The following is a 17469-nucleotide window of genomic DNA, read 5'->3' as shown; positions in this document are numbered from 1 at the left end:
CACAAAGCAGAAAACTGCCTTGGCAGAGTCTCTTGGAACGGCAAGTATGTACCCAGCTTAGCCCTGTGCACAGCCCTGGCTACCAGCTTTCATGTTCTGGGAGCAGGGTTCCTGAGGCTGCCTCGCTGCTGCTATTTTTTCGATTGCATTAGTGCCTAGAAGTCACAAGACAGATGAGGGTCCTGTAGTGCTAGGACCTGCACAGACAGTCTCTAATAGTCTAAGTAGGCAAGACAGACAAAAGGATGGGAGGAGAAGGGCTCTGCTCAAGGACACACAGAAGGGCAGTGGCAGAGCTAGGGAGAGAACCCAGCTGTCCTGACTCTCACTGCAGATCCCAATTCATTCCACTCTGCTGCTTCTGCCCTCCATCAGACCTGTCATATACCTCTTCCTGAGTGCACCTGCAATGCTAGTGGGCCTGCTGACCCCAATCCTCCAAAGGTATTTAAGCACCTAACTCCCACTTGGTCGCACGGGAGCAGGGTGCATTGATATCACCAAGAATCTGTACCCGTTGTGCCTACAGCAAGCCTGAGATTATGGGGAGGCTGCAGGCAAGGCAGGGGCAGTAAATCACATAGTGATCACACCTTTGGCATTTCTACCCCACCAGGAGGAAGTCTGCAAGGCTTGGTTACTGCTCCCTGCTCACCTTCCTGCAGGCCACATTCCTCCAAGGTTTGGCTAGGAAATGCTTACCCTGCCTTAAACTTCAATGATACACTATGTTAAACAGCCAGTTGTTTCCTGTCTGCCACAGGCCAAACATTCATGGTTGTTAACGGATCCAAATTCACATGAGACAGTACTGATCTGCCTCTGTTGAGGTCTCTGGGAGAGGAGCCAGTGTCACTGGTGAAATGGGCCAGAATCAAATTTCACTGACCCCAACTGAAGGCCCTGACTGGATACGGTGGTTCCTGCAGAAGGAGAGCTCGGGATTGCTTTGCAGCAGGGTGATGTGTGCAGGCCTCTCTCTTGCATGGCTGGGCAGGGCTGCTCTCACACAAGCAGCAGGAAGTCAGGCTCAGGCAGCCTTTGGCCTTTGAGCTGCTCTCTGCGTTAGAACGAGGCACGCCCAGTCTGTACAGAGTGCAGCCTCCGCTGTAATTCTGGCTACTGGTAAGCGCTGTAATAAAGTGGCTCTTTCAGCTCTGGTTTCTTGTGACTCAAACTTGACTTTGGCAGGTTTATGGTTTCACCAAATGCTCAATGTAAAGATTTCCATCATCCCACTGGGTGGGTATGACGGTTGTTTTCCTGTCACCCTGGGAAGATCTCTGCCATCGCCAGAGAGAAGTTCTTTAAAGGAAAATACTCTAGGAATGCTCCAGCTTTGCACTGGTCTCCTTGGCGTTCAACTCTGCCAGGTCCCCTCCCAGTCCTGTCTACCCAGGCAAAAATTGGGACAGGTGGCCAATCTGTTCCATGCTTTACATGAGGCTTAAAACATTAACCCTTGGGTTTTGGTTACATTTCATTCTAAGCACATTTTTTTAGCTCCCTACAAATTTCCCTTGCATTTCTTATTTAATTCTTCACTCTCTACTCCCTCAAATCTTGTATGCAGTTGCTATGTGCTCTTAAAGAGATGTCACATGGCTCCCAGAGGTGGCTGTGTCTTATGGGATCTCTAGGGGTGCTTGTACATGTGATAGGGGTTTAGTCCTCAGGGTTTTATTCTATACCCTCTAAATTGAAACAGTGGTTTTTTAACTGAAACCCACTGTTTCAATTTTTCTGTCACATTATGGTGAAGGGCCCAATCCATTATTTTTTTGGTGGAGACGGAGCCTGCTTGCTGGTGGGCTGAGAAGCCCCTGAGCTGTGGGGGGCCCCCAGTCCTTCCTGCTGCAGTGGTGGCGCCCCCCAGGTCTCCCTGGGCAGGCTGGTTGTGGGCCAGGTGCTGCCCCAGCTCAGAGGCAGCACCTGGTCTGATCCAGCTGTTCCCCAAGCCTGCCCAGGGAGCAGCACCTGGCAGGCTATCAGTGGGTGGGCTTGGGGAACAATTGGATTTGGCTGGGTGCTGCCTCTGAGTTGGGGCAGCACCCAGCCCACTAGCAGCCTGTCTGGGGGGTGCGGCTGCCGTGGAGGGAAGGACTGGGGCCCCCCGCAGCCCAGGAGCTGCTTGGCCTGCCAGCAGCTTGTCCCCCAGCCATGGGAGAGGTAGGCAGGCTCTGCTGGAAAACAAACAAAAAAAAGAATTGGGCCCCTTACTACTTCTGCCTTCAGCAGCACCCGCTAAAACCAGAAGCAGCGAGGGGCCCAATCCTTTTTTTCTGTGGAGCCTGCCCACCACTCCTTTGGCTGGGGGCAAGCTGACAGCTGCAATGGATTGTTGCAAATGCAACTACATCAGGATACAGTTTCATTTGCAACAATGCAAACTCATTAAAACCCTCAAAACTGGTACAAGTGTAATGTGTGACGCCACTAAGCCACACAAATGACATTTTCATCACATGTACATCATGACAACTGCCATATGTACAAGTGCCCCGAATGCTAATATTCTTTGTGGACTAGCTACAGGTTTATTCAACCTCTTACTTCTCCCTCCTGCTTTCATGGTGGAGATGTTTATTGATGAATAGCCAAATCCTGCAAAATCTCTCAGGCTGTACCACTTAACGGGAATTCTGGATCAGGTCCTGAACGAAGGCAGTTATTAAGCACTGCCCAGAGAAGCTGTGGTAACTCAGGACTCCATCCAACTTGCATTAAGTCAATGGGAAGTTTTCTGTGAGCTTTCATGAGGTGTCAAATGAAAAGGGTTGCTATACAGAGCACAGATTATTATTATTATTATTATTACATTATTACTCTAGTGCAGATACATGATAAGGAATAAGAGGCCTGGTCCAATGTAGACATCCCCTGAAGTCCATGGCAGTTCTCCACATCATAGTCCAAGACCTTAGGTGAAAAGGTACTCCACAAAGACAAGCTGGGGTGCAGGGGCCTATTTCTAGACACTTGTTTTCTAGCCAAAGCCAGCACCATAGAATCTGCATGTGAAACTGCACAGCCCCTGAAGGTGGGATATCATTTGTGGAGGGCTCTTCTCCCAACCCTGCTGCCTTCTACATGGAGGCCTCTCTGTTCCCTCCCTCTAATACTCATGCACTAATGAGCAAGTAAGGCTGCTTGGAGGATTCTTAATGGCAGATCAATCTTAGATTGGATTTGGCACCATCCAAAATTCCCCCTCACCAAGGTAGAAAGGGCAGTTTTAACAGGTGCACAAGGCAGGTATCATGGGTTGCTGTAATTCATTTCTGCTCCATTGCCTGAACCCCACAGCAAGCTAATGAAAAGCCCTGCAGCTTTCGTGTCAATGCTTCCTGAACAGCAGGAAGAACTAATGAGAATGTCCAGTGCATTTCCTTACTGGGGCTTGCTGCCATGAGTTGCTCTGCCTTCATTGAACGGCTTAATTATATCCCGTATCTTCTCTGAATTATTAAAGCTTTGCATTTGGTTTTACTCCTGCTTGCTTGTCTTAGACATGGTCAGACTCCCTGTCGCCTGCATGCTCTGGGGGATTCCTATGTAGCAATCCAAATAGCAGCAGGACTGGCTTTGGCATGACTTGCTTTGATGAATGGCAAGAAGTGGCTGCTAGGGAGGTTCAGCCCAAGACACAGCTGCTGCTTTGATGCTCTCTCAAGGCAAGGGTTTCAAACCATTTGCACTAGCCTTTAGGCTGGAAATACAAATTGACCCCTCAGATTGGAAGGTTGCAACCACTGAATGATTTAAACATGCATAAGCCAGCTGGTGCTTCCAAGCAAGATGGGACCAGTGGACAAGATGAAGCAGAGGGGCTTACTGCATCATCTGTCCTGAGGGCTGCTTTTGCCCCTGGACAAAGCCAGAGCAGCCATGAGGCTGCTCTTGTCATCACTGTGGAAATTGTAGTGCCAGTGGCTGTTCTGGCTGCTAGGACTAGCTGCAGTGCCTCCTCACAGGCCTGCTGTGCTAGGGCTCCAGGTGGAAGGGTGACTTAGTCTGTGCGGCCGCTGAGGCTCCCTTTACGCTGGGAAAATTCCCAAGAGGGCCCCATCAGGTAGTTTTGTAGCTCCACTGAACCTAGCCCCTTGTTGCAAACCCAGCAAGGTTTCAATCCAACTGCTGGCAACCCCTGTTCTCGCTGGAATTTAAACACATCCACATCTTGTTATTGTGGGTTAGGTTTTGTGCAGTCTCCAGCCTGGACCTCAACCTTTAAACAGTGAAGTAATTTGATGTGAGAAGGGGAAAAACACAGGCCAGCCCTTGCCACTTCTAAAGCTGCTTAAAATTCCTCCCGCTCCAAAACAAGGCAGCAGCCCCATTTGTTTAAGCCCCTCTGTAAACAATCCATTCCTGGAGCGGAGACAATTAGGGCTGTAACAGGCCTTCCTGTCAGTGGGTCGGAGTTAACCCAGCATCCCCAGGGACAGGGCGGTTATCCTAATGGAAATGCTGATGGAGCCTTAACTCTGTAATGAGCCTGGTTTTATTTTGGGCTGTTTTTCACAGCAAGCCCTGGAGGGAATTGTGTATGTGAGCATGTGAGCACTGGGTATTGCAGGGCTGCTCTCTAATGGACTGGATCAGAATAAACCAGCAGCTGAGTCTCCTCCAGGCCTTGAGCAGATGATGGCCCTGCAGCCTTGGGAGCATTGATGCAGTTTTTGGTCTCTGCTCAGGTTTTTTCCTCAGGCAAACAGTGCATGCAGCAGACGGGAGCTTGTTAATGGCTATTTGTTGCCCGCAGCTCTGAGCTGGAGTTGGAAAGGCAGCCCCATCTCAGCAAGCAAGAGCTGACAGGTCAGGGGGGATGTTACTTTCTTCTTGCTGGAGTGTGAGGCCCCTCTCTGGGTTTCCATCCAGAGCACAGCTTTTGTGTCAGGCTGGACGGAGCAGGGTGCCTAGAAGCTGCAGAATCAAGGGAGGCGATACTACTACTACTAAACCTTGGCTATTGTCTGAGGAGAGGCAGCAAAAGGGTTAATGCGATCTCTGAGGCAGGAAGATAGACTCTGCTGCCTCTGCCTGGAGCACAGGAGTTTGCTGGGCCCTTCATTAACAAACCCTTATAAGAGGGCAGGGCAGGGTGGCTGGGGCTGTGGCAAGGGCTGGGGGAGACTGGAGTGCGGGGTGGGTTTGGTGATTTGAGTTTGGACCTGGGGCTGCAACTGGCCACAGCAGTACTGTAGCTCCTTGCTGTAGGCTCTGCTGTTGTACTTATGCCTGTTCCTCCAAGGGGAACAGCAGTCCTTGTGCTACCTATCCTACATTGTCCAGCTGGCTGCTGAGGTGCTGGGGGGGCTGCACTGTGCCCTCAGCCTTTTGCTGGGGGTGATGAATTTCAAACAGTGACTATGGTGCACAGAGAGAGCTATGTTGCTTTGTGGCTTGGGGGACAGGACCCTGGGCTGGGGCTCAGGAAACCTGGCTTCCATTTCTGGCTCTGCCACTGCTTTCTTGGGTAACCTGGGGCATGTCACTTTACCTTGTACTTCATCTTCCCCCTCTCTAAAATAGCGCTAACAGCACTGCCATCTCTAGTTGCTGTGAGATCTGGTGACCAGCACTCTAGGAGATTCTAGGATTTTTCTTGTTTTCTCCAAGATACCAAGCAAGGGACAAGTGAAGGGTCTTGCCTGTTCACACAGCAAGTCTGTTACAAAGTTAGGAAGTGACCCCAGAATCCCTGGCTCCCATTCCCCTCCTTTAACCATGCACATTTATGTACCCTTCCCAGAATTAATTTTACCCTGGAGAGTCCAGGATTTTACCTGGGGTTGTGTCATACTCAGTGCCTCTAGGAATCCAGACCAAAACACATGTGTGCATATATTTAACATGTGCATAAATAAATATTGCATAATTATTCCTTGCTTTGCTGAGGAATATGATGAGCGTCAAGGCTGTATATGAGGGTGCAGAGATTCTCCCACTTGCAGCACAACATAGGAGAATGGGTCTTCTTGTGAAAGCACTGTTGGAGGGACCAAGAATCCTTCAGGCAGCCTGAAGCAGCCTGGCTTAGCTTAGCATGACTAAAGGAGCCTCCCTGGGGACCTGCTACCAGACACCAATCCCCTGTATCCTGTGACACTGTAATGAGAGCCCCTGTACCAGGGCTTCGAGCTCCTGGGACTCTGCTGGCCAGGTGCTCCAGCACTCTGTGCTCATGGTAAAAGTTAGCACTATTGCCTCAGCCATCCTTACTTCATTAAGAACCAGGCTCAGGCTTGACCAAGGGCAAAGAAGCAAGTTGATTACAGAATGGAACCCAGAGCCCAGGAGCTCTGAGCCCCACTCCCTGGTCCTACTACCAGTCCCCACTCCTCCAGGAGTCCAGCATCCCCTTTCCCCCCCACCTGTACTCATCACTACTAGACTCCACTGCTTGACAAACAAGATACCACCTTGTTTCATTCCCCCCACCAAGGGAGAGACAGTTCTGGCTGGAAGTCTGTTGTTTGCTCTTGGAGGGTTGCTCCGCTGTGGGGCAGAGTTTATCAGGACGTGGAGGTGTGCACTGGCCTGGCTCAGACAGGCCTGTTGTGTCAATAGTCTTCAGGAGCAGGAATGCAAGAAGTGAGCAGCCTTGGACTTTCCAAGCACTTAGCCTGCTGCCATGCTGGGCCCAGGCCAGTCCCATAACCACACAAGCCTGAAGCGTTGTGTACGCAGTAGTATCCTGCCTGGCTCTCACTGAGCAGCACCAGCCCTTTACAGACCTAGAGGCTGGAAAACGGTGTAATGCTCCCATCATGTGGCCGTGACCGGCATTGCAAGGAGAAGACAGGAAAAAAACATGTACACCCTTCACTTGCCATCCAAAGAGATGTTTTTCTCTCTCTTGAAAGCACAACTCCATGTTAGGGGTCAGTGGAAAAACTGCAAAAGTCACACAACTCCCTCTGCTCAAGTACTTCCTCGCCCTTTGCCCTGCTTTGGCACTGCCAGCAACTAACAACTTTGCAGCTGGAGCCAGGTCCCACCAGTTTTCCTTGACTGCCAAGAGACTTCTTCCTGAAGTCATAGACTTTACCGTTTTCTTTGTCTTCCCCACACTTGGGCTTGTATCTCACTTGGAAAGGGAGCTTCCAACACTAGGCAGGAAGGTACTGGGAAGTTCCCCCCACCTCACATCTTGCTGATGTACAGTGACCCCTGTTATTCCAGCCCTGGGATCCCACAGCCTCTACCAGTACCCTCTCCTGCCCCCCAGTCCTGCCCCTACATTCCCTGTATACCTTGACTAATACTCTCTTCAACCCTGCCCCAGAGCTCACCATGGGACCCCTCTCTTCCAGAGTTTCCAGTGTTTTTCAGTGTAAATGCTCTAGTGGTTCAGTGACATAGGTCAGTAACTCACAGAGGCTAAACCAGCACCAGTGCTCTCTTTTCACTTGCTCTTACCCCCTCTGACTGTGCTTACACCCAGGTCCCCGAGGGCAGAGGTAATGCCCTGGCTCATAAATAATCATTACTACTCCACTTGTTTCCCTTGTATTGGTTCCAAGCCTAGCAGGTCCTGAGGTAATCACCCTACACCTTGGTTACATGCACCAACATCTGTGACAGAACAAAACCACCTAGAGGTCATTGCCACTGCCCATACTTAGTCCACAAAAAGGGAGATGGGAGGATACACACTTGCCTTACATGTGCAGAGGGAACCCTGCTCCCTTCTCTTTCCCCTGCTCAAGCCAGCAGGCATGAAATCACACTGGGCCTCCACCCTCCAGCCCAGGACAGCTGTTGAAATGCTAGACTGAGTAGACAGTGGGCTTTTAGGTCCACCCAAGGCTAAAGGTCATTCTTGTTCCTCTGGTGGGTACCAGAGTAAAAAGAGAGAAACAGAGTAAAAAGCTGTAAGCTCTCTTCATTACCAGGAGTGGGGCAGCCACTTTGTCTGAGACAACCAAAGATAAACAGGGGAGGAGGAAGTGCAGATCAAGAGTTAATAATTAGGGATTCAGAGGAGGACACAACATGGTGATCCTGATATTACCCACTGCTTCCTGAAGGCATCTAGTAGTGTGTACTCAGTAGTGTGTACTCAGTTTGCAGGCCCAGGAACTCAGAAATGGCCTGCCCCCTTTCCCCTCTGAGTTAGGCTGCCTTGTGGGGCAGTGTGTGTCCAGTATGTGTGTGGGGAGCCTCCCTCCCCTCCCGTGGGTAGCTTATAATCAGATGTTTGCTGGGTTGCCTGTTCCTCCAGGCTGTTGCCTAAACTGACCCTGCTGGCTAGTAGATAGGTGCCATTTGCAGAGGGTCTGAAGGAGACTCTTCTCCCCCACCAACCCCAATGCGGGCTCCAGGTCACCCAAAGTAAACCTCTTCCTTGGGATAAAGTAATGGCAGAGGTCTCTGAGCTGCCTCCCATAGGTGAGGACATTTACCTGCAGCCCAGCATTAATGGTAACCACAGGCCCCTTGTCATTGCGTGGCATGATGGTGACGGAGATGGTCTTGGGCTGACTCTGCCGGTTGACTTCAGAGGCATTGGCCAGGATGGTGAAGCTGTCAGCCAGGGTCTTACTTCCATCGTGTGTGTACTGGATGAGCTGCTGCTCCACCTGGGGGTGAGACAGACACCGAGTTCAGGAGCCTGAGAATGTCTCACTTGCTGGAAGGCTCCTCTGTGGAGCCACCCATCAGGGGTCCTGCCTGCTCCCTTGTGCTGTGACACCCAGGCCAGTGGGTGGAGAACTGAGGGGTACAGAATCAGACCACACAGGATTGTCCCCTAGGGCTGTATCCCAGCCCACCGACCCATCTATGCACAGAGCAGCCTACCTCACTGATACTGGGAGATGTTCTGTGCCTGGGTCAAAGGCAGGAGGTAATGCTCCATGATCTCTCAACACAGAGAAAACATGTATGACCCTCAGTATTTCCACTATCTGCTGTGCTTCATGAACTTCTAACCCACCCAGTATCACCTGGGCCTGATTTTGTGGAGTTACATCACTGGAGGATCAGGATCAAGTGCATAGGTTCTAATCTTGCCACAGTCCCTTCAAAAGCCCTTTTGGCCACGTATCCCAGCCCCAAGACAGTTGCCTCTATACCTTGTTCCAGGAGAAGAAGTGAAGGTTGCCTTCTTCGGGTCTATCAATATTCTGGATGGTCCCATATTTTGGGGGCTCAAGAATCACAAACTCCACGCTCAGCACTGTGATGTAGGCTCTGGGGATGGTCAGGATGTCTGTGGAGAGGACTGTGGAGCCCCCACCCATGACTGTGACATTGTGGACCTCTAGAGGGACTGTGATGGGAAGGACATCCAAGTTCACCACAATCCCCCGCAGGGCATCTACCCTGCTGGCGATGATGTCCACAGTGAACTGGTCGGTCTGCTCCTCACGCTTGGAGTGCAGGTAGAGGACCTTGCCTTCATTGATGTCCTTCTGGGTGAAGGAATGGACATGCTCCAGACTGGGAGGCTCATCAGAATTGCTGTCATGATACATCATCGCCAGGAACCCAGACTGAGGGACACTGCTCACTGAATAGATGATCTTATGAGGTGGGATCTCTTCATGGGTCACCTGTATATTTGTATGGGAGGAAGAGGGTGAGAGAAAAAGGGAGAGTTAACACAGAGGCCATTTCATCCTGGGATGGGACAGGCAGCTTGTTCTCACTGGTAATAGGAAGGTTCGTTTAGCAGTCCTCTGGAACTGCTTAATGGAGAAAGGGGATGCCCCTTCCTTAGAGTAACCAATTTTCTATTGGATTATGACCCCTGGCAATTCACAGAGGGCTTAATGTGGGCACACTTGTATTTACATTCCCTTTCTGCTGCTGGACTTCAGCTCAAAGGGGCTGCAGTGTGAACAGAAATTGGGCCTAACAGGTTCTACAGAGCAGAGCCTAGCAGCTCATGAGGGTACTGCAGAACTTTGCTGTCCCAGATCCTTTAACCAGGAAGGTACATTAAGGCTTGGATAAATAAGATCAAGGCAAGATAACTTCAGAAAGTCCTACTTACCAGCAAATGGTCTTTCTTAATCTCAACTGGTTCCCCTTCAAAGACATATATTCTTTTGTGGTGGACAACAGTCAAGGGAGATGGGTGACTATCCAGGAACACGGTGACCTTCAGAGTGTCTTCCACAGCCACCTGATTCGCTTCTACGGAGAACTGGAATTCATCTCTAGAGTTCCTGCTGCCATTGTGGTGGTACACTATTTCTCCATTCATCAGGTCCCTTTGCGAGAAGATCCCTGTAGGCTGGCCCCCTCTAAGCACCATCCCCCATCGTGGTGGGGTGGTTATCAGAAAGCGGATGTCCTCATCATTTCTTATGTCCATGTTAGTCTCCAGGTTGAGGACAGAGGAGTCAATAGTTCCCTGGCTCCCTTGGTGGATGACTAAGCCAGTGTTGTTGACAATCTGGATGTAGGGGTCCGAGGCTTGTACTTCCAGGACAGCTGTGGTTTGGTGGAGGCCATCGGAGACCTGGAGCTGGATCCAGCCTCGGTCAGCCCCTGAGTGGACAAAGAGAATCTTCCTCTTCCTCAAGTCCTCCTGGGTGAAGCGGTAGACCTGGTGGCTCCTGTCCTCAATGGAGTGGATGCTACCAAATAGAATGTCTTTCCTCACCAGCACCAGCTGGGCATCTGAGAAACCAGAGTCCTCATCCACAAAGGCAATATCATCAGTGGTCAGCAAGCGCTGGCCATTCCGCACCACATTGAAGACCTTGTTCACTACCTGGATGGGTATGTGGTCATTGACAGGCTGGATGGAGACTCTAAAGACCCCCCTTACCTCTTCTGCTTCAGGGTCTGTGCTGCCTTCATCCTGCTGGATGGCCACAAAGGGGATATCATCTTCTATGGTTTCAGAGTCATCGTGCTGATACAGAAGCCTTCTGTGGAGGATGTCTTCATTGGTGAACTCGGTAATGACCTCTTCATTGGCAGGCCAGTTTGGTGATGTCCTCCAGATCAACTTCCCATGAGCTGGCCCTTCAATCACCTCATACATATAGTCCATACTACTTAAGCTCTGTACAAACAGGTGGTCCTTGGAGATGACAGCCTGACCTCCTTCCAGGACAGATAAAAGAACATTGGTCAGGGCAGGTGCATCTGGGTCCCCCCTGATGCTGATCATGTAGGTGTACACCGGGGAATACTGGTCACCAGCAGTGACACGGAACTGGAAGGAGTCCTCAGTCTCTTTAGCGTTCCTGATTGTAGCGCTGTAGCTGAGTTGTCTTCTTTGCAACGTCTCTTGGGTAAATCCAAAGCCTTCTGTTAGCCTACTGCCCAGAAGCTCAAGGTTCCCTTTTTTGGGTGCCTGGATTATTTTATAGTAGAAGGAAAGTGGGGTAGCATTTGGATCCTCCAAGGTTGCTTCCAGTTCCCTGGTAGTGATGTTTCTGTGTCGTTTGTTTTTCATCAACAGGGGCACCATGGTCCTCATCTTGATAGTTGCCTTTTTGATCCTGATGAGGAAAGTGTTGTTTGGTAAGACCTTCTGGCCAACTTGGACCTCGAACCTCAGCTTCTCCATGACATCTTCCAGATGGTGCTCAGGGTCTGTGCTGAAATACTGTACGTGCCCATGCTCAATGTCTTGCTGGTGGAAAGCTTCAACTTTCTTCCACTCCCCTCCCATGCTCCCTTGCTTCTGGATTTCACCATACCAGAGAGGATCTGTGAGGCGATAAATGATGGTTACTCTTTGTTTTACTGCATTGGTCTCTACTGAGAGGTTGGCTGTGGTGATCAGAACAGTGGCTCCTTGAGAGATGAACAGGCCTGTATTATTGTGTATTTGAATGTCGGGCTCAATGGCAATGACTCTCAAAGCAGCTACTGGGCTCCTGACCATGCCATCACTCACTTGAAAGATGAGCTGTAATGATGGTCCACTATGGTGGACATAGACCACATTGCCTGCCTCCAGGTCCCTGCAGGAGAACTCATCAATGGGGACTCCAGGCTGGAAATCATATTCCACATAACCTTCTTCCATTCTCTTGCTGCCAAGCAGCTGGAATTTCAGGTTGTCACAGGAAGTGTCGTCATCATGTGCTTGGATGATGTCCATGCTCAGGTGCTTCCGTGTGTGCTCCAGAATCACCATGAGGTCCCCATGGGGGAAGATCACTTGTGGGGCATCATTGATAGGGTTGATCATTACTGGGAGCAGGTAAATCTGGCCTTGCCGCAAACAGTCAGGAACCCCCCTCCGGGCAGTGACCGTTACCTCCAGCATCAGCTGGTCCATGGGACTCTCAGAGCCATCATGGACATACTTGACTTTCCGATTCACTACATCCAACAAAGTGAACTTCCTTCTGCTTCTAGAACTGGGTACGTCTAGTTCCAGCTGGCCATGCCTGGGGTCATTTGTGACACTAAAAAGGACCTGAGACTGCCTGATACTTGCACTGTTGAGGTCTATGGTAGGTTGGGTGTGTCGCCATTCTAGAAAGGCTGTGCCTCCTTCAGCAACAATGAGGGAGCTGACATGCAACAGCCTAGTGAGGTTAGAAAAGATGGGAGGGAGGCTAGGGTCAGGGTGGCAAGGCTCCACCACTGGGCCCAGCACTTCGTGCCAGACATCGGGAACTGGGGTTGTGGTTGCTTCATCCTGCTCATATACATTCTCATAGTCCCAGTACTGCTCCTGCTTTCCACAGACTGTTGTTATGCCCTTTGTGACCAGAGCATCTTGCAGGCTCTTCTCTTCCAAGTTTATCCTCAGGTCCTCCAAGCAGCCAATGAATGACCTGTTGACAGAGCTGTCCCCAGAGATGAAAGCAAGTCGGTGTTCCCTCAACCTGTGCAAGGCCTTTTCATTCACACCTCCAATGAAGAGGCTTCCCTGGAGATCAAGATGGCTGTGGATACCCCGGTTGGATGTCCGTGAGCCGTAGTAGTCAACAAGGATCTCAAACTTGTACATGTCCACATAGACTTTCACGTAGTGCTGCTGGTCATCACTGATGTAGAAATTGTTGTGCAGGATGACAGTCCCATTCCCTTTTTCAACTACTCCCCTTAAGCGCCCATCAAAGATCTCTAGGTAGATGAAGTCATTGTTCAGCCCTGACTGGTAGATCAGAGGGGCCTGAGTGATACTCGTTGTTATCACAAATTCAATGGTCCCTTCTTCCCTTGCGCTCCACCCAGGGAAAATAATGTAAGAGTGTGGCCCCAGAAAGCTGAAAGGGTCATCAGGCCCAGCAGAGAACTCTGTGCTACACCCTTCCTGGACTCTGTGGAATATTTTGGAGCCATCACCAGATGCCAGGAGAGAAAGAACATCTAGGCCATTGAAGATCACTGTATGGAGGCAGCCTCTGAATGGTGAGCTGGACCTCGAGAGGTATGGCAGCTCCAGGGTCCCAGCCCCACCTATGTAGAGACCATATTGAATGTCCAGCAGCTGTTGGGGTCCTGGGATCTCCACAGAGGTGTTAAAGAGGCCGTCCACAATCAGAGTCATCTGACCATCGCTGACCAACAGCTCAGCACTGTGGATAACTAAGTTATTGAGCTGCAGGCCTGCTGGAGAGTTGGCCATTATCTCCTCTGAGCCCAGCTGTAGTCTAACCTGCAATAAAAGAAGACAAGTGGAGCTGGAAGCTTGGCATGTGCATGGCATTCTCTGGGAAAGGCAAGGAAAGGGGGTAAGGCCAGGGCTAGGGAGTTCTTATACCATAGTGATCCCCAGCTCCCAGAACCTCCTTCAGGCAATGGTTCACTAGATGCAAGTCACAGCAGCCCAAAGGCCACTCTAAATGAAGTCCCCCATTCCTTTTCTCTGCCCTCCCCTCTGGTTCTGCAAAGAGTACAACTCAGTAGGACAGGAACATTAGGGCCTTTTTCTTCATCCATTGTAAAGATTCAGCCTTTACAATATTAGCTGTGCTCCTTTTCTATAAACTCAGCCCTGCAGAAAATGTAAAAGGTGTCTAGGAGGAAAACACTAGCCATAACGGTGGGAATGTGCCCTCATCTACTCCATGTTCCCCTCAATCAAATGTGAACTTCCTTGGTGTAGTGTAAACGTGCTGAACTCCATCCCAGTCCACAGTAATGCCAAGAGAGGCTTTGGTCCAAGGCTGCAAAAGCAACGTTAAGCTGGCTGCTTTGCACATTTGGCCTATTTCTGGTGATTCACTGATGTGATGGCAGACTGGTTTTAAAGCATGTTTTGTCATAGTTCTAGACCAGTGGTTCTCAAGGCCCCCATCAGAAAATGCCAGTTCTTAGTTTTCACTTGGTTTTTTACTCCAGAAAAAAATAACAGAACAATTCTGTTGCAAAGAACTCAGAAAGACCATGGCAGGTCAGAATGTTTGACACTATGAATTCCTATTTGAAATTTCTGGATTTATTTTGTGAAACATGTGCACATGTTGACTGCAACACCCTGTTGAGAATCACTTATCTAGGGGCATGAGGTCAAACCTTGATCAGCCCTTGTGCCCACCCCCATTTGACCCAGCTGTAAGTAAATATCTGGCTTTTTGGGCTGGGGAGTCAGAAAAAGACTGATGTGAATGTAACCCCATCACCCCCTGGCATGCCATTGTCTATCACTGTTGTGCCACACTAGCTCAATAGGCTTACTAGGCTAGTAGGATCATGGCTGACTGAGGCTGAGGTAGGCAAAGACATATTAAGCACCAGATTTAAGGAAGAGGAATAGGACTAGGAAATAGCGTACCTCTTAACTGTGCAGCCTTCATGCTGCATTGATTTTGTTTCTGAAGCGCACACACAGCATGAACCCCATGTAAAAACTCAGGATTTGCTAACAATTATCTCACAGTGAACTCTCAGCCGTTTCTTCCCCATGCTTAAAATGGATGGTATTTGGGAGCTGTGTGGATGGTCTCCCTTGACGTGTTCAGGGTTTTCAGTGGCCACTGCTGTGAACGTGTGTACATGTGCACACAGTATGAGTAATTCGCATCTAGGGAGTTCTCTGCCACTTGTAACTCTGATATCTAGAGATCTGTCCATTAATTAAGCAGGTCTATGGAGCTCATTAAGTAGCGTGCATTGTCTCTCTGCCCATGCATCTAGGAACAGTCATGTGAAGTGAGAATCCATCCTGTGTCCCTGTGCAGGCTATCTGGACCATAGGTCTGGGCATGCAAAGGTAACTGGACATGCAGAGGTAACTGGACACCTGCTACTCCCCACCTCAAGGAAGGTAGATAGGGCATGTATGTTGGTTGTGGAAAGTGGTATAAGAAGCCATCATTCCTTCCCTGTGATATTTCCATGGTCTGTGACCCAAGGCTCTCTGTCTCTTTCTATCCAAAAACACTTATCTGCTGATCTAGAAACACTTCCTAAACTCTCTGTAGGTTTTGTGCCCATTTCTTGGAGGTCTTTCCTGTGGTCTCCCATCCCACTGCTGGGCCTAGGAGGTCATTGGAGAGGGTGGACAAGAACCTCTGTGCACAGTGGGAGTGAGGCACCTCCTTCTCCTCTTCCTGTCTCTCCCACCAAAGAGGAACTCAGCCATGTGATGAATCTTCACTTTGGGCTCCTGGCTTCCTCCCTTCCTGTCTGCTGCCTTCATGTCTGAGAACCTGGCCTGTTCCGGCTCCTTAACCATTGCTCTCCCCCCTGCTGCAAGGGAAATAGCAGGCTTTGTCTTCTCGGCCGGAACAGTCTCCCCACAAAGAGCAGCCTTGGAGCCTGGGTAATAGAGGGTTGGAGGACAGGACCTGAAGGGCCAGTCGAGTGGGCTCCCTTCTGACAGATGGCCTGCATTAGAGAAACCTAGAATCATCCACCCCACAGAGCTGCCTGCCAGACACTCTAGCCATGTGGTCTGTGAGACTGCCCGGGTGGCTTTCTTGGGACTTGAGAAATGTTGGGGAACAGTATATATGTAGAGGACTCTCCTGGTGCTGTTTCTCTGTGACAGACACTGATAGCACAACCCTATGTTCCAGCTCACTCAGATGGCCCATCTGAGCCTGGTTCCTCCTGGGGTCAGGGAGAGGTTTCTGTGGAAGGGGAGGCTGATGAGTGATAGCCCTTCACTTTTCTGGATTCTCCTCCTCTGCCCTGTCACTCATTGACCATAGACAAGGCATCATCCATCATAGATTCATAGACTGTAAGGCCAGAAGGGACCTTGGAAGATCATTGGGTCCAGTCCCCTGCACCCAGCAAGAAAGAAAACTGGGGGCGGGTGACCCCAGCAAAGTGACTGTCCAGTATCCTTTTGAAGATTTCCAGGGCAGGTGATTGTACCACCTCTGGAGGGAGCTTATTCCACAGTCTGGACACCCTGACCCTTGGGCCCACCTGGCATCTGGAAGGCAGGGTGTGGGTGCAACACTGGTTGTACATGGGTCAGTAGGATTAAAGAGTGTCGTAAGTGGGTAAAATAGTCAATCCTGGAGCCTTAAGGGTTTAAGGTAAAAGGGAGCCTGTTGGCATGGTCTCTGCCATGCTTTGGCCTGTGGTAGATCTCCTGATGTGGAGCCAGGGTAAGTGCAGAAGGCCAATAAAAAAACGCCTGTGGGGGTTATACAGAGATGGTGCCCTAAGCTGTCAACACAGCAGTTACATGTGTGCTACAGGCCATGGCTCACCAACCTTTCTGAGGTTTGCCTAGTCAAAGCTGAACTTGGCATGAGCTGGTGGTTTCCATGGCTTCCTTCTGAACCCCTGTCTCTCCTATTAGCTGTCCTTTACCTTAGAATACTCCAAACTTCCAGAGGTGGTCTGACTGTCGGGGGAGTCAGATACCTGTATCGACATCCTCCATTTAGGGCCCTAGAACTTGGGGTGGGGGTGGGGGAGAAGGAGGGGATTCTATGACAGACACCATTGCCCTAAAAATGTGCAGCTTGGTGGCAGTCACTACCCACATCACACTGTCAGGTCCAGAGCAGTCTGCTCACAGGTTCCTCGTGGGGCTTCATGCTGAGCATCAGACCCAGCCTGGGAGTAAGCAGGCGCCCCTTGTGACCTCAGTGGGACAAAGCCTGCCTTGTCTAAGGCCAAATGTGGCCAGGAGGCTTGGTATCCCTGCTGCAGAAAGAAAAGAGCCTTGCTGACCTGCAGGATGCCGGATCGCAGCTCCACCAGGAGGTAGTCAGCCTGTCCAGCAGCCAGGAAGAGGAGACCATTGTGCTGGCTTGTGTAGAACTGGAGGCGGAGATGAACTGCGCTGTGTACATCCACTGAGGGCACCTCCACAAAGCTGTCTCCAAAGAAAGAAGCTGGGGGAAAGAGATAAGGTTATGGGCTTGGGTGCCTGCAAAGGAAGCAAGTGTGTTCCCCTGGATTGGCATTCAGGAAACGGGGACTCTATTCCCAGTCCTGCCACTGACCTGCTGGGTGCACTGCTCGGGTGCACTTCCCCTCCCACCTCCTGTCTGCCTTGGCTGTTTGGAGTGTAACATCTCTGAGGGCAGGAACTAGCCCCAAACACACAGACTGAGCGGGGCCATG

At 50.5% G+C, this 17469-nt stretch overlaps 1 protein-coding gene across 1 annotated transcript in view; it reads right to left on the bottom strand.

The window, feature by feature from the left end:
- The window catches only part of CSPG4 (chondroitin sulfate proteoglycan 4), an 82752-nt gene that overhangs the window by 13461 nt on the left and 51822 nt on the right, over positions 1–17469 (bottom strand). The window contains exons 2-5 of the mRNA XM_019504440.1: positions 17074–17237; positions 10007–13591; positions 9084–9563; positions 8412–8588 (exon numbers count right to left, since the gene is read on the bottom strand). Of these exons, the coding sequence (XP_019359985.1) occupies positions 8412–8588; positions 9084–9563; positions 10007–13591; positions 17074–17237 (4406 nt within the window). The remainder of the gene's footprint in view (positions 1–8411; positions 8589–9083; positions 9564–10006; positions 13592–17073; positions 17238–17469) is intronic.

The sequence above is a fragment of the Gavialis gangeticus genome, unplaced genomic scaffold (genome assembly GCF_001723915.1).
Source record: "Gavialis gangeticus isolate Ggan-Ray unplaced genomic scaffold, GavGan_comp1, whole genome shotgun sequence".
Taxonomy (NCBI): Eukaryota; Metazoa; Chordata; order Crocodylia; family Gavialidae; genus Gavialis; species Gavialis gangeticus.
This window is presented reverse-complemented; position numbering and strand designations above follow the sequence as displayed.